Consider the following 21845-nt stretch of genomic DNA (forward strand, 5'->3'; position numbering starts at 1 on the left):
TGGGGGTGGGTTAAAAGTTTTCAGTGTAAACTTAAACGACTAAAGCCAGCTATAAAGCATTAGCTTTAAAATTGAGAAATTTCCATGGGAAAATGTTTAGAATTGCAGGAAATAGCATTTTTGTCTCTGCGTCCAAGAGGGCCTCTAAAACCGCGCCATTGACCACAGCCACTACCCCTATCCCCTTTAATTTAAATACTTAAGTATCAAAAGTAAATGGAATCGCTAAAATGTACTTAAGTATCAAAAGTATTATTATTATACTATTAAGTAAACCAGACAGCATCATTTTCTCTTTTTTTTTTATTGATGGATAGCAGGGGATGCAAACTGGTTGAGGGCCCAAAAAAGGTGACTTTTTCTTGCACTGAAACATGCAACAAAAAAAACCCAGCTAGTGAGAAATGTGGGTTTTAACTAATTAAACAAAGAATATGATCTACATTATCAGGCTCTGTGTATAAAATAAAAAATGGCTCATGTGAACCTAACCCACACCTAAAAAAAAAAAATAAGTAAGCAATCCAATGTAAAGTCTAGGCAATATTTGTTGCCTAGACTTTACTGTAAATGACACTCAAGTCTTGAGAAAAAAGCAATACACTGCATTGCAGTTAGCCATGACAGCCTTCTAAATATTGCACTTGGAGAAAAAAAAACATCTTAAAGTAGAAATAGAATGAAACAAACAGGCATTCCATTATAATGGCCACTATAGTAGACATCGATCAAGTGCACAAGGCTACATGTGTTCAGAAATAATGTTCACTGAGTAAAAATTGTAATAATCCCCCCTCATACACACACACACACACACACACACACACACGTGTTACTGTCAAGTTCAACACAAGCAAAATCTTTGGACTGCACATACTACAGTTGTACACTTTCTGCCTGTGTACATCTTCTACAATGTGCCAGCAGAGCATTATACCCTTTGTTGGCATAATTGATCTCTTACAGGCAGAGAGTACACACGGCATACCCCTTTTAATCCACTGTATTGAAAAAGTGAGAAACTGTGTGGTGTTCCTTTCACCTCTATTGTGGCATCCAGCTTAAGACAGGCCCAGCTACACTTGATCGCTGTATGCACTTAAAAAAACAAATACTTTTACTCAAGTAGTACTTTACTAGGTGACTTTTACGTGAGTCATTTTCTATTAAGGTATCTTTACTTTTACTCCAGTATGACAATTGAGTACTTTTTGCACCACTGTCGAATTGCTGCTAAGAATCCACTACTAAAGAACACCAATAGGAACAAGAGATTTGCTTGGGCCAAGAAACATGAGCAATGGACATTAGACCGGTAGAAATCTGTCCTTTTGGTCTAATGAGTCCAAATTTGAGGTTTTTGGTTCCAACCGCCGTGTATTTGTGAGATGCAAAGTAGGTGAACGGATGATCTCCACGTGTGTGGTTCCCACCGTGAAGCATGGAGGAGGTGTGGGGGTGCTTTGCAGGTGACACTGTCAGTGGTTTATTTAGAATTCAAGGAATACTTAACCAGCATGGCTACCACAGCATCCAATCGGGTTTGCACTATAATTCATTTTTCAACAGAACAATGACTTAATACACCTCTAGGCGGTTTAAGGGCTATTTGACCAAGATGGGGAGTGATGGAGTGTTGCATCAGATGACCTGGCCTCCACAATCACCTGACCTCAACCCAATTGAGGTTTGGGATGAGTTGGACTACAGAGTGAAGGAAAAGCAGCCAACAAGTGCTCAGCATATGTGGGAACTCATTCAAGGCTGTTGGAAAAGCATTCCAGGCGAAGCTGGTTGAGAGAATGCCCAGCGTGTGCAAAGCTGTCATCAAGGCAAAGGGTGCCTACTTTGAAGAATCTAAAATATATAATCTATTTTGATTTGAGAGAATGCCAAAAGTGTACTCTATTTTTTGATTTGTTCAACCCTTTTTTGGTTACTACATGATTCCATATGTGTTATTTCATAGTTTTTATGTCTTCACTATTCTACAATGTAGGAAATAATAAAAACACTTGAATGAGTAGGTGTGTCCTAACTTTTGACTGGTACTGTGATATATCAATATTTAACAATCCCCTCAAACATTCATGATTTGCTTTGCCTTTGTAGTTTTAAAATTGGTTTATTCAACTTTGAAAGGAGTGGAAGATGTCTGTTTGGTAGAAGGCACCATCGTTGTATTTTCAACCATGTTCATCCCTGCGTATAGAATTTATAAGCATTTTCCTGGTCAACCATTAAACTGCAATTGAGCATTGACAATTATGGCAGGCTTACATTTTAGTGTTGAATTAAGCAAGAAGGTATCTCACTCCTAATCAAACCTTGTATGTTTTAAATTGAATAAACCTCTTGGCCACCTGAATCTCAGACTAGACGTCTTTAACAAAGCTCTCTAATGCTGCCCAGGAGCTCTATAAGCAGGGCCTTTCTAATCACTCGGGGCCACTATAGTAATCCCAGGTGACAAGGCGAGAGAGATCTTGTCTGATAACGCTGAGATGTAACACCTCTGTCCTAGGTTTAGGGTTAGGCTAATACTGTAGCAATATCATGGACATTACTGGTTGACCGTATTGTGTGGCATGCAAAAAACAATGGTTACTGCAAGATGGCGCCGACCGAGATGGTCGCCTCGTTTCGAGTGCTTTGGAAACGATGCAGTATTTATACATTTTTTGTTGTATTTCTTACATTGTTACCCCAGGAAATCTTAAGTCTTATTACATACAGCCAGGAAGAACTATTGTATATAAGAGCAACGTCAACTAACCAACACTACTACCAGGAATACGACTTTCCCGAAACGAGTCCTCTGTTCGGACCACCAACCAGGATAATGGATCTAATCCCAGTAGGCAACCTAAAACAACGGCGCCGCAGACGGAGTGGCCTCTTGGTCAGGCTCCGTAGAAGAGCACATCGCTCCCGAGTGGACATTGGCGAGTGGCATAGTCTCTTGACAACAAGGTAGACAATTCGAGCAAGAGTTGCCTTCCCGAGAGACCTCAGAGGTTGTAACATTCTCTGTTTCACGGAAATGGCTCATGTTTCATGGCTCTCTCGGGATATGTTGTCGGAATCAGATCAGCCACTGGGCTTCTCCATGCATCGCGCTGACAGAGATAAACACCTCTGGGAAGAGGAAGGACGGGGGTGTATGCTTCATGATTAACGAATCATGGTGTAATCATAACAACATACAGGACCTCAAGACCTTCTGCTCACCCAACCTAGAATTCCTTACAATCAAATGCAGGCCATTTTACATACGAAGATAATTCTCGCCAGTTGTAGTCACAGCTGTGTATATTCCCCCTCAAACAGACACCAAGACGGCCCTCAAGGAACTTCACTGGACTCTATGTAAACTGGAAACCATATATCCCGAGGCTGCATTTATTGTAGCTGGGGATTTTAACAAAGCAAATTTGAGAACAAGGCTACCTAAATTCTATCAGCATATTGATTGCACTACGCACAGGGGAAATACACTCGACCACTGCTACTCTACCTTCCGCAATGCACACAGACCTCCCCCGCCCTCCCTTCAGCAAATCCGACCAAGACGCTCCTGCCGTCTTATAGGCAGAAACTCAAACAGGATGTACCAGTGACGAGAACTACTCAACGCTGGTCTGACCAATCGGAAGCCACACTTCAAGATTGTTTTGATCACGCGGACTGGAATATGTTCTGGTCAGCCACAGAGATCAACATAAACCTATACGCTGACTCAGTGAGTGAGTTTATAAAGAAGTGCAGTGGAGATGATGTACCCATTGTGACTATTTAAACCTACCCTAACCAGAAACTGGATGGAGGGTGGCATTCACGCAAAACTGAAAGCGCAAACCACCACATTTAACCATAGAAAGAGGTCTGGGAATATGGCTGAATATAAACGGTGTAGTTGTTCCCTCCAAGGCAATCAAACAAGCGAAATGCCGGTACAGGGACCGGAGTTCTGTTACTCACAGACATCATTCAAACAGTTTTAAACTTCAGTTTTCTATCCAAATCTACTAATAATATGCATATCCTAGGATCTGGGCCTGAGTAGCAGGCAGTTTACTCTGGGCACGCTTTTCATCCGGACGTGAAAATACTGCCCCCTACCCAAGAGAGGTTAAACACTGTTTCTCATGCTTGTTCAATGAACCATAAACAATTAATGAACATGCACCTGTGGAACGGTCGTTAAGACGCTTACAGACGGTAGGCAATTAAGGTCACAGTTATGAAAACTTCGGACACTAAAGAGGCCTTTCTCCTGACTCTGGAAAAACAGCAAAAGAAAGATGCCCAGGGTCCCTGCTCATCTGCAAGAACCTGCCTTAGGCATGCTGCAAGGAGGCATGAGGACTGCAGATGTGGCCAGGGCAATAAATTGCAATGTCTGTACTGTGAGATGCCTAAGACAGCGCTACAGGGAGACAGGATGGACACGTGGGAGACTGTGTAATATCACCTGCACAGGATTGGGATATCTGAACACCTGCGGGACAGGTACAGGATGGCAACAACAACTGCCCGAGTTACACCAGGAACACAGTCCCTCCATCAGTGCTGAGAGAGGCTGGACTGAGGGCTTGTAGGCCTGTTGTAAGGCAGGTCCTCACCAGACATCACCGGCAACAACTTCGCCTTTGGGCACAAACCCACCGTCGCTGGACCAGACAGGACAAAAAAAAGTGCTCTTCACTGACGAGTCGTGGTTTTGTCTCACCAGGGGTGATGGTCGGATTTGCGTTTATCGTTGAAGGAATGAGCGTTACACCGAGGCCTTTTACTCTGGAGCGGGATCGATTTGGAGGTGGAGGGTCTGTCATGGCCTGGGGCGGTTTGTCACAGCATCATCAGACTGAGCTTGTAGTCATTGCAGGCAATCTCAACGCTGTGCGTTACAGGGAAGACATCCTTCTTCCTCATGTGGTACCCTTTCTGTAGGCTCATCCTGACATGACCCTCCAGCATGACAATGCCGTACTGCTCGTTCTGTGCGTGATTTCCTTCAAGACAGGAATGTCAGAGTTCTGCCATGGCCAGCGAAGAGCCCGGATCTCAATCCCATTGCACATGTCTGGGACCTGTTGGATCTGAGGGTGAGTGCTATTTCTCTCCCCCCTAGCATGAGGTACACTGCAGTACTTAGTATCTGGTGTGGCCACACAGCTGCATTGACTATTACTTGATTTTGACCCCCCCCCCCCCCCCCCCCCCCCCCCCACATGTCTGTGGAACTTGTTCAGTTTATGTCTAAGTTGTTGAATCTTATGTTCATACAAATATTTACACATGTTAAGTTTGCTGAAAATAAATGCAGTTGACAGTGATTTATTTTTTTGGGGGGGGGGGGGGGGGGCTGAGTTTATATACCATCTATTGCACCTTGCCGCTCATCCATCGCTCATCCATATTCTTGTGTACATATTCTCATTCACCCCTTTTTGATTTGTGTGTATTAGGTAGTTGTTGGAATTGTTAGATATTACTGTACTGTCGGAACGAGAAGCGACAAGCACAAGCATGTGTATGTGACCAATAATATTTGATTTGGTTCGTTGATGACGTTAGGGGTTATTCTAGTTTGTGGGGAATGAATAAAACAATCTTTCAAAGTATCTCAGTGAGACATTGAAAAGAATAGGCTACCTAGGCCTGTGTCCGGATCGGCAATGAGTTTAGGCCAGCTCTGGACTGTTCAGAGTGTTGCTGTACAGGAATCCTCTTTCAAACCAACCCAGTGGAAGCCTCTTTAGATGCCTCTCAGATGTGTCATGTGATGCTGTTGTAAAGGAGAAAGAAACCCAGGTAGGGTCTTACTGTGTTAAAGTAGGCTCAATCCAGTATGTAGGGTACAGTCATTTCGTCTGCAAGATGTGACATTGTTTATAGTCTGTAATTGGAGATTATTAAAGTAAAAAAACGAATCTATACAGTTAACAAAGCTGTTGATTTATTTTGCTGAATGTCAATGTAACATGCGAAAATGTCAAAGATTTTACTGAGTTACAGTTCATAGATGTAAATCGGTTGTTTTAAATACTGCAGTATGTGAAATTCATATATTATGTGAATCCCCCCCCCCCCCCTAATAGGTTCACCCACTCGGGAGCCAGGCCCAGCCGGTCAGAATGAGTTTTTCTCCACAAAAGGGATTAATTACGGACAGAAATACTCCAATCTTTTATTTTAGCTCATGAAAAATGGGACCAACACTTTACATGTCGCATTTTATATTTTTATTCACTGTATATATTGCATAAAATGTCTTTAGTAGGCTAATGCCAATATTCTTTTGAGGGCTTTCCAAAAAAAAACACTGGGTGGGCACTTGATTTAATAGAGTACCTGAAGTCGAAAACGTGCATGCATGAACACAGGTAATCTCCTCTTCAACAAAGTGGTGGGCGTTTTTGCTGTAGGACACAAAAAGCTGTCAAAGAGGGCGTAACAATCGATGCCAGGTTGCATGCATGTGACTCATCTGTTAATCCACCCGTCCCTGTGAATAATCCCTTGTGGATACTCCTCTCTGACCCTATCTGGGGTTAAAGTGACCAGGAGTAGGCTATGTTCGGGGTCAAACATCCAGAACGTTTCAGATAGAAACGTCATCGTCTACAGCTTGCACAATCCCCATTCTACACAGCAGACAATCATGTCTGAAGACGATACATTTGTCTGAATGTTCTGGAAACATTGAAGCCCACTGAATAGCCTAGTCTTCAGAAGAGCAGTCGGAGAGATCTGTGTATTGTGCTGTAGAGACCACGTAGATAGGAAATCAGTCCTACCATAACAAACACACCCTAAAAACCAAGGCTGTTTTTCTCAGGAGGTGGAAGGAAGTAGCCAAACAAACTCCACATTCAGTCTGATGGAGTGAGAAGGATGCTAGTCCTGGGTTTTCAGACGGGGAAAACCCATCTAACTTTTGGTTTCTAGTGGCCACTTTGGAATGTTTAGACTAAATACACTTGTATTGAGTGTTAGTGGAAGGGGCAAGAGGTTGTTTTGGACCAGAACATTTTCTCCTGTGTGCCTACTGAGCATCTTGGATCAACAAAGAGGAGACCTCTGTTCCTATCTTCTACCTAAACCGCTTCTGCTGCCTCTTGTAGGATGGATGCATCCTGCCTGGAGCTGGCCCTGGAGGGTGAGCGGCTCTGTAAAGTGGGCGACTACCACACTGGGGTGTCCTTCTTCGAGACAGCCATCCAGGTTGGCACAGAGGACCTGCAGGTGCTGAGTGCCATTTACAGCCAGCTGGGCAATGCATACTTCCATCTGCACGACTACGCCAAGGCGTTGGAGTTCCATCACCACGACCTCACCTTGACCAGGTAGGAAGGAACACACACCTATGACCAGGTAGGAAGGAACACACACCTATGACCAGGTAGGAAGGAACACACCCCTATGACCAGGTAGGAAGGAACACGCACCTATGACCCAGGGCTCGTAATCATAATGTTTCTCACAGTAGGACTGTTGTCCCCGCTTATCAGCATGACCTCACCACACAACTCCTATGTCTGTGGTGTTTTCCCTATGCGCTGGCTGTCATATTTATAAATACGACCACCATTTTTGCGAAACGCTTAGATAAACATCTTAGATATAGACTACTTTACTGCTGACGGTAACTGTAGTCAACTAGCAGCTATTTATGTATCAATGTTTGATTGCTACTTCCTCTTATTTGTCCCACCAAAATATATTTTGACCACTTGAAAAATCTAACGGCTACTTTGTTTTAAAAGTTTCAATTTAGTAGTCCCAATAGTCAGTCTAGCCCTCCTCTGCTAGAATGATCAATATGAATCTATTAGCAATCTATTGATAGGACAGGCGCGTGTCAGTCACATGGCGAGCGATGACGACAAAACACTGCTGGTTTGACAGTATGCTGTCTCTCCCGTGTGATGTGCGCTGTGGTTGGTTGCAATCAAAAAAAATTACACGGCGGAGGGAGGGCACATGATGCTCCTTCAATCGTCTCTGTGAATCTGCATGTCACGAACCCGGCTCAAAGCCCGTAACAAAAGGGAGACCATGTGGAGATAAGGAATAACAAAATATATATTTATTAAATAAAGTAACTAAATACAATATACAATGGTGTGTGTAATCAGTAGTGTGAGTGTTTAGCATGCATGAATGTGATAATGCAGGGTGTTAAGGTGCCAAAGCAAATAACCAAAAAGCACCACGAAACACAACAAAATCTATCAAGGTGTCTGCATGGAGAGTCTCCTCCATGAATGGGGAAGTGGTGCATTTATCCTATGACAGTGGGCCCAGGTGTTTCCCATGTAGCTGACGACCCTCCCAACTCCGCCCACCGGCATCCTAATAAGGAAACAAGAACAAAGAGAATACGGCAGACAGAGTGGGAGGGTCGTCACACTGCACATCCCATGTAATGTAAGTGGTAACAATGAGTCGAAACCCACTTAGCCTAATTATTGCCTATAGCCAGCCACAGAGCCAAGGCTATTTACGGTGCTTTGATTGACAACCAAACAGCATGTGTTGATTAGTTATTGAAAGGTGTCAAATTAACTGAATAAAGTTAATCTCCTATTTCCCTTTGCCATTCATAAATCATACACCGTCGTTATAGGTCCATGGTATCGCACCGGGACAAGTAAACCATAGATCTCGCTTGTATTTCCTTAGGATATCGAAGCCCACGTCGTGACTTGCCAGACAGTGACGCTTCAGTGAGTGACTCGTCAGTGTAGCGTACCGAATCGCATTGGTGAGAGCTGTTCATTTGGCTCCCTAGTTTGTATATTGGTAGGCTTTTTGCTGCTGATCTGTAGATGAATTCTGAAATATACGATGAAGATGGTGAATCCTCACTGCAGAAACATTACATTACATTTACATTTAAGTCATTTAGCAGACGCTCTTATCCAGAGCGACTTACAAATTGGTGCATTCACCTTATGATATCCAGTGGAACAACCACTTTACAATAGTGCATCTAACTCTTTTAAGGGGGGGGGGGGTTAGAAGGATTACTTTATCCTATCCTAGGTATTCCTTAAAGAGGTGGGGTTTCAGGTGTCTCCGGAAGGTGGTGATTGACTCCGCTGACCTGGCGTCGTGAGGGAGATTGTTCCACCATTGGGGTGCCAGAGCAGCGAACAGTTTTGACTGGGCTGAGCGGGAACTGTACTTCCTCAGAGGTAGGGAGGCGAGCAGGCCAGAGGTGGATGAACGCAGTGCCCTTGTTTGGGTGTAGGGCCTGATCAGAGCCTGAAGGTACGGAGGTGCCGTTCCCCTCACAGCTCCGTAGGCAAGCACCATGGTCTTGTAGCGGATGCGAGCTTCAACTGGAAGCCAGTGGAGAGAGCGGAGGAGCGGGGTGACGTGAGAGAACTTGGGAAAGTTGAACACCAGACGGGCTGCGGCGTTCTGGATGAGTTGTAGGGGTTTAATGGCACAGGCAGGGAGCCCAGCCAACAGCGAGTTGCAGTAATCCAGACGGGAGATGACAAGTGCCTGGATTAGGACCTGCGCCGCTTCCTGCGTGAGGCAGGGTCGTACTCTGCGAATGTTGTAGAGCATGAACCTACAGGAACGGGTCACCGCCTTGATGTTAGTTGAGAACGACAGGTGTTGTCCAGGATCACGCCAAGGTTCTTAGCACTCTGGGAGGAGGACACAATGGAGTTGTCAACCGTGATGGCGAGATCATGGAACGGGCAGTCCTTCCCCGGGAGGAAGAGCAGCTCCGTCTTGCCGAGGTTCAGCTTGAGGTGGTGATCCGTCATCCACACTGATATGTCTGCCAGACATGCAGAGATGCGATTCACCACCTGGTTATCAGAGGGGGGAAAGGAGAAGATTAATTGTGTGTCGTCTGCATAGCAATGATAGGAGAGACCATGTGAGGATATGACAGAGCCAAGTGACTTGGTGTATAGCGAGAATAGGAGAGGGCCTAGAACAGAGCCCTGGGGGACACCAGTGGTGAGAGCATGTGGTGCGGAGACAGATTCTCGCCACGCCACCTGGTAGGAGCGACCTGTCAGGTAGGACGCAATCCAAGCGTGGGCCGCGCCGGAGATGCCCAGCTCGGAGAGGGTGGAGAGGAGGATCTGATGGTTCACAGTATCAAAGGCAGCCGATAGGTCTAGAAGGATGAGAGCAGAGGAGAGAGAGTTAGCTTTAGCAGTGCGGAGCGCCTCCGTGACACAGAGAAGAGCAGTCTCAGTTGAATGACTAGTCTTGAAACCTGACTGATTTGGATCAAGAAGGTCATTCTGAGAGAGATAGCAGGAGAGCTGGCCAAGGATGGCACGTTCAAGAGTTTTGGAGAGAAAAGAAAGAAGGGATACTGGTCTGTAGTTGTTGACATCGGAGGGATCGAGTGTAGGTTTTTTCAGAAGGGGTGCAAGAAACAATATGTGTTGGTGAGAGAGACTCATTCTGGTCCAGATATGATAATGCTTCATTTAAATACATTTCTGTTAAATCAGAACTATATCATTGTTAAGACTGATATAACCCATTTTAATTTATTGTTCAAGATCATGTGTGCATTTTTCTGTTTTAATAAAATACATAATTTGAAGAACAAACATTGTGCCAATTCATATTTTGCAGTCAAACTGTAAATTAGACTTTATTCTTGAAGGCAGATTTAATGTTCTACTCTTAGAAAATAGTCCTGATCAGATAGGCCTAGATCATGTTCAAAAGCGCTAACAATACACTGAATTCACTACATTTTCAGTAATGTATATTTTAAAGTCATGTCTTTCTACGCAATACCACAAAACTAATTTACCAATCTGGGAGTTAAACTCTAAAGTATTCAACAATAACAATTGTGCTCAGTGTTTCGGATGGAATCAAGGCACTAGAATATTTCAGAGGGCACCAAAATGGAGCTTGTTATGCAAATTACCCTCTCGACCCGGGGAGGCCTGGCTGGCTACTCGTGTACCTGGAGAAAACATTTTGTCTGGTCTTAAGCATTTTGTCGTTTAAATTAGGTGAGCATTCAATCCCATTTTATTATGTTTTATGGTCCCATTCTCAGGACTGTCGGGGACCAGATGGGAGAGGCTAAATCCAGTGGTAACCTAGGCAACACATTGAAGGTGTTGGGTAGATTTGATGAGGCTGTGGTCTGCTGTCAGAGGCACTTAGATATCGCCATGGACATGAACGACAAGGTGAGATTGATTCATGAATGATGGTTATTAGGCCTCCTGAAACTAATTTGCAGTTTATTCTGGTGTTTAAATGCTTTTTCCCCCTGTTGTGGAGTTGACATTGGCCCTGCTTTTTTGTCTCTGTTAGGTGGGACAGGCGAGGGCGCTGTATAACTTTGGGAACGTGTATCATGCAAAAGGAAAGAGCATCTGCTGGAGCGGGGCGGAGCCAGGAGAGTTCCCCGAGGAGGTCACTGCTGCACTTAGGAAAGCAGCGGAATATTACGAGTAAGTTAGTGTGTTTGTGTGCAAGCATTGCATTCATGTGTGTTCGGTACGTTTTGCACCTTGTAAATCAGATACCATAGAGTTAATGTACATACTGTAATACCATATACAGTATCAGTCAAAAGTTTGGACACCTACTCATTCAAAGGTTTTTCTTCATATTTATTATTTTCTATATTGTAGAAAAATAGTGAAGATGTCAAAATTATGAAATACACATATGGAATCATGTGGTAACCAAAAAGTGTTAAACAAATAAGTAGATTTTATATTCTTTAAAGTAGCCTGCCTTTGCCTTGATGACAGCTTCATGAGGAATGCTTTTCCAACAGTTTCCACATATGCTGAACACTTGTCGCTTTTCCTTCACTTTGTGGTCCAACTCATCCCAAACCATCTCAATTGGGTTGAGGTCAGGTGATTATGTAGGCCAGGTCATCGGATGCAGCACTCATCACTCTCCTTGGTCAAATATCCTTTACACAGCCTGGAGGGGTGTTTTGGGTCATTGTTCTTTTGAAAAATAAAGGATAGTCCCACTAAGCGCAAACCAGATGGGATGGCGTATTGCTGCAGAATGCTGTGTTTGGACTCATCAGACCAAATTACAGATTTCCACCGGTATAATGTCAATTGCTTTTGTTTCTTGACCCAAGCAAGTCTCTTCTTATTGGTGTCCTCTGGTTTCTTTGCAGCAATTCGACCATGAATGCCTGATTCACGCAGTCTCCTCTGAACAGTTGATGTTGAGATGTGTCTTTTACTTGAACACTCTGAAGCATGTATTTGGGCTGCTTTCTGAGGTGCTTTTAATTGCCGTTTTCTGAGGTTGGTAACTCTAATGAACGTGTCCTCTGCAGCAGAGGTAACTGGGTCTTCCTTTCCTGTGGTGGTCCTCATGAGAGCCAGTTTCATCATAGCGCTTGATGGTTTTTGCGACTGCACTTGAAGAAACGTTCAAAGTTCTTGAAATGCTCCGGATTGACTGACCTTCATGTCTTAAAGTAATGATGGATTGTCGTTTCTCTTTGCTTATTTGAGCTATTATTTTGCCATAATATGGACTTGGTCTTTTACCAGATAGGGCTATCTTCTGTATATCACCCCTAACTTGTCACAACACAACTGATTAACTCAAACGCATGAAGAAGGAAAGAAATTCAAAAAATTAACAAGGCACACCTGTTAATTGAAATGCATTCCAGGTGACTACCTCATGAAGCTCGTTGAGAGAATTCCAAGAGTGTGCAAAGGGTGGCTGCTTTGAAGAATCTCAAATATTTACTTTTTGGGTCACTACATGATTTCATATGTTATTTCATAGATTTGATGTCTTCACTATTACTCTACAATGTAGAAAATAGTAAAAATTAAGAAACCGTTGAATGAGTAGCTGTGTCCAAACTTTTGACTGGTTTTATTTATATAGTTTATTTCTTTCATCACATTCTCAGTGGGTCAGAAGTTTACATACACTCAATCAGTATTTGGTAGCATTGCCTTTAAATTGTTTGACTTGGGTCAAACGTTTCGGTTATTGCTTCCCACTAAGTTGGGTGAATTTCAGCCCATTCTGCCTGACAGAGCTGGTGTAACTGAGTCAGGTTTGTAGGCCTCCTTGCTCGCACATGCTTTTTCAGTTCTGCCCACAAATTTTCTATAAGATTGATGTCAGGGCTTTGTGATGGCCACGCTAAAATCTTGACTTTGTGGTCCATCATTCATTCTATGGTTTGTCTATATTCAGAGCAAACTTATCCATAGTGAAGGAGCTTGCAGACCCGGCCGCCCAGGGCCGAACATATGGTAACCTTGGCAACACACACTACCTGTTAGGAAACTTCCAGAATGCTGTGGCATCACATGAACAGGTAATGAAAATCTTATCAAAGTTTATAGTGTGACATTTAGTGCTCGGTTCAATAAAAAACTGCACTGCTGTAGCATGTGAAACACACAATTTTTATCCTATGACCAAATGGAATAGTGGTTTTGCGTACTATAGTAGAAATACCAGTTAAACTCACTTCACTGGATGATTAATAATAGCTTGTACACAAAGCAACTGCATAAACATTTCAAAAGCCAAGTTTGATTTAAATCCAGTTAAGTCTTTTTTCAGTTTTCCTTTTTCAATGGTTCTCTGTAGTTAATTATAATGTCCTGTACGGCTCAGTACAGTCCACAGAAAGACTATAGGTAAACACCACATAATGGCAGACTAGAGTCACTGGCTGGCTGTTCCGATACCAAGATGTTGAAGTGGGTGGGTGCATTTCTGGTCCGGTGTCCGTGTGTGTTCATCCATTTGTTTTCCTTTCTCAGCGCCTCCAGATTGCCAAGGAGTTTGGCGACCGCTCAGCAGAGAGAAGGGCCTACTGCAACCTGGGGAATGCGTATATATTTCTGGGTGAATTTGAAGTGGCAGCCGAGCATTACAAGTGAGCCAAACCACCCCCCCAGCTCAGCCATTCATCTTCTCTTAATGAAGTTCACTCCCTCCGTCTGGAGTCCAGCTGTTAAAACAACTCTTTTTTCTGTCTGGACCCTGGAGGGTTTAACACAGTTAAGAGGCCGTAGGGTTTTTTAGGAGAGAAATGTCAGCTGCTATGCCTCAAAGGACTATGTCAAGAGGGCTAGCAAACCGCTAAGTGTGTGTGTGAATTGATATACTAAACTTAATTTCAGGACCAGAGTAGCCTTTGTGTGTCACTATGAATGAGAGCCAGTGATCTAATGTGGTTGTGTTGTGGTTGTCAGGAGGACTCTGCAGCTGGCCAGACAGCTGAAGGACCGGGCTGTAGAGGCTCAGGCCTGTTATAGTCTGGGCAACACCTACACACTCCTCCAGGACTACGAGAGGGCCATAGACTACCACCTCAAACACCTGATCATAGCACAGGACCTCAACGATCGGATTGGTGAGGGCCGGGCGTGCTGGAGTTTAGGGAACGCTCACACCGCCCTGGGGAACCATGACCAGGCCATGCACTTTGCTGAGAAACACCTGGAGATCTCCAAAGAGGTACCCACCTCCCTTATCGCCTATAGATATACAGACACAGCCTTCAAGAGCCTGATCAAAGAAAGGGGAGTTGATCTGAAAATGCAGCATGGTCAATCCCACGTGTGTGTGTGTGTGTGTGTTACAGACTGGCGACCGGAGCGGGGAGCTGACGGCCCGTATGAACGTGTCAGACCTGCAGATGGTGCTGGGGCTGAGCTACAGCACCAACAACTCCACCCTGTCTGAGAACCCCATCAAGGACATGGACCACAACCTACATGGGGCCGGGCCCCGGATGGGACGGAGAAACAGCATGGAAAACCTGGAGCTAATGAAACTCACCCCCGACAAGATCAATGTAAGTTACTGGGTTCAAATGTGCAATCTGAGACTTTCTCTTCCCTAGGCCTAGTGGCAATTCGAAGTGCACTATTAACCTGAAGTGAGTGAAATTAATTACACATTTTAATTACACATTTTTAAAATGTATTTTGTCTTCATAACTCTCTTTTAACTGTTTGTGATGTGTATTTTGACACCGGAGTTAGATGCGATTTGTATAAAGTCTGGTTTTTGACGTGCGTGTCCTCTCCCTCTTGTCTCCCCGGCTCAGAAGTGGACCAGTGACATCCTGACCAAGCAGTCTAAACCCACCCTGGCGAAGAGCTCCTCCAAGCTGTTCTTCATCAGCCGTCTGCGGGGGAAGAAGACCAGGGCTGGGGGCTCCAGTAAAGTCCTGCAGGACACCAGTAACACCCCCCAGATCCCCGCACAGGGACCACAGAAGGTAAGAGGGGAAACCTGCGTTTCAGGTATCCACCTAGCGTGTGCTTTTCTATGGGTTTGTGTGTCTGTATGCATGCCTGCCCATGAGGGAGAGCATGCGATTGACGTGAACTCTTGTACTTATCTCGTTGTGGATTGGAATAAAGTATCGACATAGGTGGTGGTTGCAGTTTTAAGATCAGGGAGGACAAATGTTTTTTATTTTTATGAGCCATATTTCTATTACAGCATATTGGACGACTGTCATTCATATTCCTTTCACCCAGCTCAATGTAACATCAATGGGTTTAGTCTACTACATGATGCTCGAATTTTCCCTATACCCATCATGAGGTTGCTACAACCTAGCCTACAATTGAAAGTTTAGAACGTAGGTCGAGAGACAAATTGGAGTAATCAAGGTGACAGACTTTGGCACATTCAGTACCGCCTTGCACACTCTTGCCTGCATCTAGCTGATCTGGGGTGTAATCATTAGTCCTGTTACGAATTCCTTTGGCCCGACAGTCTAGGGGGGATGGTAACGAGACCCGTGTAACAACTCATGCAAATTATAATAGTGAAAAAGTAAGAGTGAGAACGAAATAACCACAGACACAAAAATTACCGTCAAACACTCCGGGTTTATTTGAAAACACACGGTAATGGGGGGGCAGGAAAAGGGGCTGAGCTGGACCCAAGGAAAGAAACAAATCTCCTCCAAAAACACCCCTAAGCTAGACTAGCCTACTTTAACAACAGCTAACTAACCAAAAATACAGTGGGTGGTCCGCCTAGTTCTAATTAGTGTGTTTATACAAAGTATTCCTACGGGTAATGTATGCCCATGGGCGACCTATCTAGGTACCCCCTTTTCCCACCGTCAAACAAACACCATAACAAAACCAATACTCACAGGTGGGGACAAAGTGACATGTAGTTGCAAAAACCAAACCAGATCTACAAACAGATGGCGTTGACAGAGAGATTGAGCTCTAGAGAAAACAACTGACAGGGTTTTTAAACTAAGGGAATGTGATTGGGTAAGGGAAAAGGAGCAGGTGTCTTCTAATTAGCGACTGATTGGGGAATGAGGATTGTCATCTGTGAGGGGAAAAAGGAGAGAAAAGAAATACACACACAGGATACACACACACACAGGATACCTGTATCCGTAACAGTCAAAACAAGAGTTTCTATTGGACAAATTGAGGTAGGTCTCTCATTTAGTTCCGTATTCTTCTGTTGAGGAAACATTTTGCGACAGACTCGGCGGAATGAATACACCCCTGATCACCCGCGCGCACACAGTTAATTTCCATAGCAGCCTCATACAGCATCAACACTTTGCTCATTGTATAATTCCTTCTCGCATCTACACGCTCTCCTCCTCTCACCTTTTCCCTTCGCTTGTGGACTTCAGTGTAAAACACAAAATATGTCTGTGACACAGGAGGTTGGCATTACCTTAATTGGGGAGGATGGGCTCGTGATTAAGGCTGGAGCGGAATAAGTGAAATGGTATCAAATACATCAGACACATGGTTTCCATGTGTTTGAGACCATTCCAGTTTACTCCGCTCCAGACTTTATCACGAGCTGTCCTCCCCTCAGCAGCCTCCACTGGTCTGTGACCAGGCGCAATAACCTCTCCCAGCCAAATCTTCATACCATAACCGCTAACAGCTACACAGCCTACATCGTTGTCACCATTATTACTGTTATGGTTCAACAAACTAGAACTAACACATTCGTGAACCCACAATCCAATCCATGTGTACAGTTTAGTAGTTACACTGGGGGACCCTGGTGGCAATAAATGTATAAATCGAAAGCTTACATTGACTTGGAAGAGTTGCTGTGTTAGCTAGCTGGCTAAGGCTATCCAACATAAATATAATTTCTCTCTGTTTAAGTCAGGTTATTGAGTAGGCTAACTTAGCCTCATTAGCTAAGTAAGTGAAAGGCAAACTAAGAAAAAAATAATACAATGAAATATACAGTTGAAGTCGGAAGTTTCCATACACTTAGGTTGGAGTCATTAACTCGTTTTTCAACCACTCCACAAATTTCTTAACAAACAATAGTTTTAGCAAGTCGTTTAGGACATTTACTATGTGCATGACAAGTAATTTTTCCAAAAATTGTTTCGCCAGATTATTTCACTTATAATTCACTGTATCACAATTCCAGTGGGTCAGAAGTTTACATACACTAAATTGACTTTATTTTTTTATTTCACCTTTAACAAGGTAGGCAAGTTGAGAACAAGTTCTCATTTACAATTGCAACCTGGCCAAGATAAAGCAAAGCAGTTCGACACATACAACAACACAGAGTTACACATGGAGTAAAACAAACATACTGTCAATAATACAGTAGAAAAATAAGTCTATATACAATGTGAGCAAGGGAGGTGAAGGCAAAAAAAGGCCATGGTGGTGAAGTAAATACAATATAGCAAGTAAAACACTGGAATGGTTGATTTGCAGTGGAAGAATATGCAAAGTAGAAATAGAAATAATGGGGTGCAAAGGAGCTAAATAAATAAATAAATACAGTAGGGAAAGGGGTAGTAGTTTGGGCTAAATTATAGATGGGCTATGTGCAGTAATCTGTGAGCTGCTCTGTCAGCTGGTGCTTAAAGCTAGTGAGGGAGATAAGTGTTTCCAGTTTCAGAGATTTTTGTAGTTCGTTCCAGTCATTGGCAGCAGAGAACTGGAAGGAGAGGCGGCCAAAGGAAGAATTGGTTTTGGGGGTGACCAGAGATATACCTGCTGGAGCGCGTGCTACAGTTGGGTGCTGCTATGGTGACCAGCGAGCTGAGATAAGGGGGGACTTTACCTAGCAGGGTCTTGTAGATGACCTGGAGCCAGTGTGTTTGGCGACGAGTATGAAGCGAGGGCCAGCCAACAAGAGCGCACATGTCGCAGTGGTGGGTAGTGTATGGGGCTTTGGTGACAAAATGGATGGCACTGTGATAGACTGCATCCAATTTATTGAGTAGGGTATTGGAGGCTATTTTGTAAATGACATCGCCAAAGTCGAGGATTGGTAGGATGGTCAGTTTTACAAGGGTATTTTTGGCAGCATGAGTGAAGGATGCTTTGTTGCGGAATAGGAAGCCAATTCTAGATTTAACTTTGGATTGGAGATGTTTTATGTGAGTCTGGAAGGAGAGTTTACTGTCTAATCAGACACCTAGGTATTTGTAGTTGTCCACATATTTTAAGTCAGAACCGTCCAGAGTAGTGATGCGGGCAGGTGCAGGCAGCGATCGGTTGAAGAGCATGCATTCAGTTTTACTTGTATTTTAAGAGCAATTGGAGGCCACGGAAGGAGAGTTGAATGGCATTGAAGCTCGCCTGGAGGGTTGTTAAGTGTCCAAAGAAGGGCCAGAAGTATACAGAATGGTGTTGTCTGCGTAGAGGTGGATTAGAGACTCACCAGCAGCAAGAGCGACATCATTGATGTATCCAGAGAAGAGTCGGTCCAAGAATTGAACCCTGTGGCACCCCCATAGAGACTGCCAGAGGTCCGGACAACAGACCCTCCGATTTGACACACTAAACTCTGTCAGAGAAGTAGTTGGTGAACCAGGCGAGGCAATCATTTGAGAAACCAAGGCTGTCGAGTCTGCCGATGTGGTGATTGACAGAGTCGAAAGCCTTGGACAGGTCAATGAATACGGCTGCACAGTATTGTTTCCTATCGATGTCCGTTAAGATATCATTTATGACCTTGAGCGTGGCAGAGGTGCACCCATGACCAACTCTGAAACCAGATTGCATAGCGGAGAAGGTATGGTGGGATTCGAAATGGTCGGTAATCTGTTTGTTGACTTGGCTTTCGAAGACCTTAGAAAGGCAGGGTAGGATAGATATAGGTCTGTAGCAGTTTGGGTCAAGAGTGCCCCCCCCCCCCTTTGAAGAGGGGGATGACCGCAGCTGCTTTCCAATCTTTGGGAATCTCAGATGACACGAAAGAGGTTGAACAGGCTAGTAATAGGGGTGGCAACAATTTCAGCAGATAATCTGGACTCTTTCTTTCTAAAATTATCTAGCCCTGCTGTTTTGTAGGGGTCCAGATTTTGCAGCTCTTTCAGAACATCAGCTGACTGGATTTGTGAGAAGGAGAAATGGGGAAGGCTTGGGCGAGTTGGGGTTGCAGTGCTGTTGACCGGGGTAGGGAGAGCCAGGTGGAAAGCATGGCCCGCTGTAGAAAAATGCTTATTGAAATTCTCAATTATAGTAGATTTGTCGGTGGTGACAGTGTTTCCTATCTTCAGTGCAGTGGGCAGCTGGGAGGAGGTGTTCTTATTCTCCATGGACTTTACAGTGTCCCAGAACTTTTGAGTTTGTGTTGCCGGAAGCAAATTTCTGCTTGAAAAAGCTAGCCTTGGCTTTTCTAACTGCCTGTGTATATTGGTTTCTAGCTTCCCTGAAAAGTTGCATATCACGGGGGCTGTTCGATGCTAATGCAGAATGCCATAGGATGCTTTTGTGTTGGTTAAGGGCAGTGAGGTCTGGAGAGAACCAAGGGCCATATCTGTTCCTGGTTCTAAATTTCTTGAATGGGGCATGCTTATTTAAGATGGTGAGGAAGGCATTTAAAAAAGAATAACGAGGCATCCTCTATTGACAGGATGAGATCAATATCCTTCCAGGATACGCCGGCCAGGTCAATTAGAAAGGCCTGCTCGCTGAAGTGTTTCAGGGAGCGTTTGACAGTGCTTTAAACGGCTTGGAAAATTCCATAAAGTGATGCCATGGTTTTAGAAGCTTCTGATAATTGACATAATTTGAGTCAATTGGAGGTGTACCTGTGGATGTATTTCAAGGCCTACCTTCAAATTCTTGCTTGACATCATGGGAGAATCAAAAGAAATCAGCCAAGACCTCAGAAAAAAAATTGTAGACCTCCACAAGTCTGGTTCATCCTTGGGCGCAATTTCCAAATGCCTGAAAGTACCACGTTCATCTGTATAAACAAAAGTACGCAAGTATAAACACCATGGGACCACGCAGCCGTCATACCGCTCAGGAAGGAGATGCGTTCTGTCTCGGTCGCAAATGGGTCTTCCAAATGGACAATGACCCCAAGCATACTTCCAAAGTTGTGGGAAAATGGCTTAAGGAGAACAAAGTCAAGGTATTGGAGTGGCCATCACAAAGCCCTGACCTTAATCCTATAGAAAATGTGTGGGCAGAACTGAAAAGGCGTGTGCGAGCAAGGAGGCCTACAAACAGGACTCCGTTACACCAGCTCTGTCAGGAAGAATGGGCCAAAATTTACCCAACTTATTGTGGAAGGCTTGTAGAAGGCTACCCAAAACGCTTGACCCAAGTTAAACAATTTAAAGGCTATGCTACCAAATACGAATTGAGTGTATGTAAACTGCTGACCCACTGGGAATTTGATGAAAGAAATAAAAGCTGAAATATTCTCCCTACTATTATTCTGACATTTCACATTCTTAAAATAAAGTGGTGATCCTAACTGGCCTAAGACAGGCAATTTTTACTAGGATTAAATGTCAGGAATTGTGAAACTGAGTTTAAATGTATTTGGGGAAGATGTATGTAAACTTCCGACTTCAACTGTAGATTGCTTCTCTGCTGCTTCTCAATTTTAGCTGTAGCTTATCCTTTCAGTACTAGATTCATTCTCTGACCCTTTGATTGAATGGATAACATGTCACTTCATGCTGCAAGAGCTCTGATAGGTTGGAGGACGTCCTCCGTAAGTCGTCATAATGACTGTAAGTCTATGGAAGGGGGTGAGAACCATGAGCCTCCTAGGTTTTGTATTGAAGTCTATGTAGCTAGAGGACGCAAAATAGCTGTTCTCCGGCTACACAATGGTATTACCCAAGAGGGTGCTGTTGAGGCTACTGTAGACCTTCAATATATTCAGTGTTTAATCGATTTTATTTATTAGTTATTTATTATTTTTTGGTGGCGTGAATATATTTTAAAGGTTTCTCTGTGAATTTCATAAAAATGTAAATAGAGTAGGATGGTTCTCCCCTTCCTCCTCTGAGGAGCCTCCACTGATTTCAAATATGTCTCTCACTCACTCAGAGGGTCAGTCCAGACATGCTCGGGGACGAGGGCTTCTTTGACCTGCTGAGTCGTTTCCAGAGTAACCGGATGGACGACCAGCGCTGTTCCATACAAGAGAAGAGCCGTCTGTCAGTCAGCACCAGCTCCTCTGACTCTCCACCCAGAGCCATGAGGAAATGTGAGTACACACACATCATTTCTCTGTGATCGCCTTGATCTCTCGCTCTGACCTCTCTCCCTCTCCTCCAGCAGTGTACGAGAAGGCAGCAGTAGCAGGCCTGGGCTCTGGGTCTGGTGCCCAGGGTCGCCGGTTAGAGGAAGGTGTTGGTGCTGGGGGTAGTTTGCCCGGCCTTCGGCTCAACAGGCACAGCAGCCAGGCTGTCCTCAGCCACCTGATGGCTAACGCAGGCAACACGGAGCCTGACGACGACTTCTTCGACATGCTTGTCAAATGCCAGGTGTGAGGTTTAAATAGACTCAACTTTTCACTAGGGTGGTGTTCAGTAGAGCACAATGTAGCAAAAATGTTGTGCTAGT

General features: G+C 44.2%; 1 protein-coding gene across 5 annotated transcripts in view; it reads left to right on the plus strand.

The window, feature by feature from the left end:
- Positions 1–21845, plus strand: part of LOC129824414 (G-protein-signaling modulator 2-like) — a 32815-nt gene that overhangs the window by 9178 nt on the left and 1792 nt on the right. For 4 of the 5 annotated variants that reach the window (XM_055884048.1, XM_055884045.1, XM_055884044.1 and 1 more), the window contains 10 exons: positions 7131–7352; positions 11069–11204; positions 11332–11471; positions 13219–13342; positions 13797–13912; positions 14232–14496; positions 14624–14836; positions 15092–15265; positions 21327–21486; positions 21558–21766. In XM_055884048.1, the coding sequence (XP_055740023.1) occupies positions 7132–7352; positions 11069–11204; positions 11332–11471; positions 13219–13342; positions 13797–13912; positions 14232–14496; positions 14624–14836; positions 15092–15265; positions 21327–21486; positions 21558–21766 (1758 nt within the window). In that variant the 5' untranslated portion in view covers position 7131. The remainder of the gene's footprint in view (positions 1–7130; positions 7353–11068; positions 11205–11331; positions 11472–13218; positions 13343–13796; positions 13913–14231; positions 14497–14623; positions 14837–15091; positions 15266–21326; positions 21487–21557; positions 21767–21845) is intronic. The other variant, XM_055884046.1, reaches the window with a different exon arrangement.

Source organism: Salvelinus fontinalis, chromosome 26 (genome assembly GCF_029448725.1).
Source record: "Salvelinus fontinalis isolate EN_2023a chromosome 26, ASM2944872v1, whole genome shotgun sequence".
NCBI classification, from domain to species: domain Eukaryota; kingdom Metazoa; phylum Chordata; class Actinopteri; order Salmoniformes; family Salmonidae; genus Salvelinus; species Salvelinus fontinalis.